Source organism: Camelina sativa, chromosome 9 (assembly GCF_000633955.1).
Source record: "Camelina sativa cultivar DH55 chromosome 9, Cs, whole genome shotgun sequence".
NCBI classification, from domain to species: domain Eukaryota; kingdom Viridiplantae; phylum Streptophyta; class Magnoliopsida; order Brassicales; family Brassicaceae; genus Camelina; species Camelina sativa.
This window is the reverse complement of record NC_025693.1, coordinates 12,324,082-12,328,954: the sequence shown is the minus strand read 5'-3', so window position 1 is coordinate 12,328,954 and position 4,873 is coordinate 12,324,082. Positions and strand designations below refer to the sequence as shown.

General features: G+C 32.6%; 1 protein-coding gene across 1 annotated transcript; it reads left to right on the top strand.

The window, feature by feature from the left end:
• LOC104710873 (somatic embryogenesis receptor kinase 1-like) lies at positions 2,697-4,567 on the top strand. Its single transcript, XM_010427531.2, has 6 exons — positions 2,697-3,028; positions 3,433-3,504; positions 3,624-3,767; positions 3,907-3,978; positions 4,081-4,152; positions 4,231-4,567. The coding sequence occupies exons 1-6, from the start codon at positions 2,796-2,798 to the stop codon at positions 4,301-4,303; spliced, it is 666 nt and encodes a 221-aa protein (XP_010425833.1). The 5' UTR covers positions 2,697-2,795; the 3' UTR covers positions 4,304-4,567.

Below are 4,873 nucleotides of genomic sequence, written 5' to 3'. Positions count from 1 at the left end.
CAAATATGTTTTTAAATCTCTTTATATATGTTTTACGTTATTGTATCACATATTATTTCATTAGTGATGTATAATGATTCGATTTTGTGCACATATTGATGTTTTACAATAAAGGTAGCAAATAAGAATATCCATCAAGATGTTTTAAGAAGACCTTCCTAAACTCAAATGACTCCTTCCTAAAGAGACTCAAATATTTTATGAAGGTCATCCTGAATTTCAAGGATGTCTTCCTAAACATTATGAAATTCTTCATAAATTTAAAGAATGAGTATTTGAATCTTTTATTTATGGTTTGCCTTAATATATCACAAATTACTCTATTTAGTGAGGGATATTGATTTTATTTTATTGTACATCCTGATATTTATCTATACATATAAGAGTAATGATTTGATTTTGTGTCATCCTAAGTACTTATGAAGGCTATCCTGAATTTTAAGGAATCATCCTGAATATTATTGAGTCCTTCCTAAAATAAATGTGTTTTATGAAACAAACACCAGTGCAAATCAAAGAGAGCCACAATAGAGGCTAGAGAGAGAGAGAGAAAGAGAAAGAAAGAAAAAACATTTTGATATAATGAACGTCAAATTCAAATTATATCACAAATGCTCACGCTTAAGGCTCTCACGAACAACCTTGTTAATCCTTTGGGTACTTTACCTTTTCTACACACTAAACATAAACAAAAGAGATAAAAGAATGGGCAATTGTCGTAAATACCACTAAAATAGGTTTTTATTCCAAAAATACTACAATTTAGTTTTTTTTTCCAAAACTACCACTAAAATGTATTTTTTCCAAAAATACCACATAATTGAACTAAAGTTCTAATACTAAAAACTAATTCCTAAATTATAAATACTAAACCCTACCCCTAAAAACTAAACCCTAAAACTAAATTTGTCAACCCAAACATAAAAAAAAAAAAAATCTACATTCTTAAAATTCAATTTTTTGTGTTAGTGGTAATTTTGGAAAAAAAAACTTTTGTGGTATTTTTGGAAAAAAAACTAAAATGTGGTATTTTTGGGAAAAAAACTTTTTTAGTGGTATTTAAAGGAATTTCTCTAAAAGAATCCATAATATATATTCTTAATTAACCCAGCGTGAATTCATCCAGATTACACACATCACGAACCCTAAAAGCATAACTCCGACTTACAAGGAACTGCACATACATCATGTAACTTGGAAAAAGCTCCAGTTACCATTACCTGCGATTAAAAAAAAAATCAGTGAATATGTTTTAAGAAATTGTTCATGAATTCTCAACAATGCTTCAAGAATTTTCAAATGTGACTAAGAAATAAATCAGTACACGAGCAACAAAGAATAAACAATACACAAGCAACAATCAATAAGGATGACAACATAGGATAAGTAATAAGAAAACCAAGTTGTCTTATAAAAAAAATTGTATTTGGACAAGGTTCAAATCATATGGCAAACATGATTCAGATTTACCATTAGGTAGCATCTAAATCTAACAGTACAAAACAATAGCTTAACTAATGGAGGCCTATCTCAGCTCCAAAACCAACTCAATAAGCTACAAAAACATACAATTTCAAGACTCATCACAAAGACACTTATGCTAAACTTGTCCTTAAACGACTAACAGATTTTTTTTTGCAGCTAACAGTAACTCTTCTTTCATTTCTGCAACAAATTAGATTACTAAGAAGGGACAAGACTAGAAAAATCCAAAATGCTAATCACAACAAACATAAAATTTACAAATGCAAATCACCCACACATAAATCAACACTAAATCATCTCACGATCTGCTTTGTTTATGCCCTAACTAATTGATCGAAATATACCGACAATGAAAATCTGGCAATTTAGGTTTCTAGGGATTTAAAGAAGTCAAATTCCCACACATATAAAGTTACAATGCTTACAATTTCTACAATAGAAGGAGAATAGCAAGTGAAAATGGATGTAAAACTTACCTTTAGGAAGACCCGATGATGATATGTGACTCGAAGATGAAGAATCTGATCGAGGAAGAAGAAGAACCGTGATTCCAAAGCCGCAACGAGATATACCGATGATAGAACAACGATGATACACCGGTGACGATGTATCAGCGATGAGAGACCGGCAAAGCGATGAGAGACGGAGAAGCTACAAGATCCAGCAATAACAATAGATCGTCATCGTATTTTGGTGAGAGACGAGAATGACTCAGATGTTTTGGAAATATATTTTTGTCAATTGGGTTAATGAACCATGTTAAGAATGAAAGGTGGGCCTCGTAGAATTTTAGTCCAAAAAAAAATAACAATAGCATTTAGTAGAATTATCTACATATTAGATTTTGTGCTAGTTTTGTAACTTTTGATAATGTGTGCTAATATTGGAACAAAAAATTAAAATGGTGCTATTTTTGAGAATCTCCGGACAAAAATTGATATAAAGGTCTTTTGGTTTTAAATTATTAATTTAATTTATCAAAAATTACATGCCACTATCGAGTATAGTAATATTTTCCTAAAATGCTGCAAATCTATTATATTTATTTATATGTTTTTTCCCCACAAATAATTTCAAATTTTAAAGAATTTGAACACTGAGGAAAATAAGAAATCAGAATGATGATTATTTCTGAGGATTCCAATTCTTACATTTAAAAAATGAAAAAGAACAACAAAAAAAAAAAGACAAAACAAAAACTCATTAAGAAAAAATGAAGAAGGTACATTTCAGACCAAAGCCTGCTCTGATCTGTAAAAAGGGTTTGAATAAGTCAGACAGAGATCACGAAAACCTAATTTTGTCTCCCGATGGTGGCGAGAAACAGTCGACGGGAGCTATTCTTCTTAGCAGCTTCTCTGATCTCACTAACCTTAGCTTTACTTGGCCTAACGGAAGCAAACTCCGAAGGCGACGCTCTTCACGCTCTTCGACAGAGCTTGTCAGATCCAGACCATGTTCTTCAGAGCTGGGATCCAACTCTTGTTAATCCTTGTACTTGGTTTCATGTCACTTGTAATCAACACAACCAAGTCACTCGACTGTAACATCCTCTCTCTCTCTCTCTCTCTATCTATCTATCTTTGATTCGATGATTCTTGAGTTCATTTCTTGTGGAAGCTAACCATTTAGTATGGATTACAATTACTATAACCTGATTCTAGATTAAAGGATCTAAATTGAGAAATCAACCACTATAATCTTGATTTGAATTTTTTATTTTAATTTTTTGGGAGCATTACTCCCTGTTTTGTTGCCTTTGGATTTTGGCTTCTGCTAGTGTTTAAGTTTGATTCTTTAAGATTCATAAATGAGTAATGACATGATATTTGTTTTGTTTTAACTTCAGTTCAGTGATGTTATTGTTGCCTATTTAGATTGGAATTCTCTTGTTCGATATAACGATTCTTTAGTATGTTCTCAAAGTTTTATCCTTGTTGTTGGCAGGGATTTGGGGAACTCAAACTTATCTGGACAACTTGTACCTGAACTTGGGAAGCTTCAACATTTACAATATCTGTATGCAATCTCACCGCTCTGTGAAAGACTTAACTTTTACTGATGCAAAAGTTAGTTCCCAATTATGTGATTAGATAATTGTATATTAACTGTTTCTCCTCTGGCTCTGATTCATACAGTGAACTCTACAAAAACGAGATTCAAGGAACTATACCTTTTGAACTTGGGAATCTGAAGAGTTTGATCAGTTTGGATCTGTACAGCAACAATCTCTCCGGGAAGATACCGTCTTCTTTGGGGAAATTGAAGTCACTCGTCTTTCTGTAAGTTTTGTATTACTAGTTGTTAGTAAAGTAGGTGTTACTTGTGCTAATCATATGATTTTATATATCTCTTTTCTTCTTTTGCTTTTCTCTCTTTGTGCTGTGAATTTTTCTAAGTAAAAATTGTTCGACATGACAGGCGGCTTAACGAAAACCAATTAACCGGTCCAATTCCTAGAGAGCTCACCGCTGTTTCAAGCCTCAAAGTTGTGTAAGTTCAGTTACTCCAGCAATGTACCACCACTTCTGTTTTCCACAAGGCTTTGAGTCTTTTTTTGTTCAGTTGAATTAATAAATATGCTTTGTTTGTCAGTGATGTATCAAGCAATGATTTGTGTGGAACGATACCAGTAGAAGGACCTTTTGAACACATTCCTATGCAAAAGTAAGTTCTTTTATGACCAATTAACATTTGTCCCTCAATACAAAGCTTGTTTTCTAACGCAAAGCCCCATTGGTACAGCTTTGAGAACAACCTGAGATTGGAGGGACCCGAACTACTAGGTCTTGCAAGCTACGACACCAATTGCACTTGAAATAAGTTGAAGAATTCTATAAAAAGAAGAATGGGCCGGTGTGACCTTGTAAGAACTATGTACCATATATAAGTAACTCTGCACCAAGTGTTTGTAAATCTATATAGCGCCTTGTTTCATGTTAAAATATAAGAGAGGTTTCAAAGACGGAAACATGCAGTGTATTGGTACTGGTAGACGGTGACTTTGAGTGTATTGGTGTTGGTAGATGGTAACTTGAATGAATGTTATACATTCCATAATAATATGTATAATTGGGTTTCATTTTTGCTGTATTTAGCTTAGCTATACGTAACTTTGTTTCTTATTAAAGAAGTGCAATTATCTATCACTCACTACCTTATCATCGTCATCTAATATATTAAAGGAAAAGTCGAGAGAGCTCACAGCCAATCTCACAAAAATTGACCTTCTTTGCCTTTAATGAAAAATACTTTTAAAAATATTTCGAAGAAGCTTTTACTCTCTATTTAGGTTGCTGAAATGCACCACATTCATCCTCAGACTTAAGATTACTAATTTGCCATTAATGAGATTCAAAACTGGACCTTTTTACCCTTTTCTAAGTTT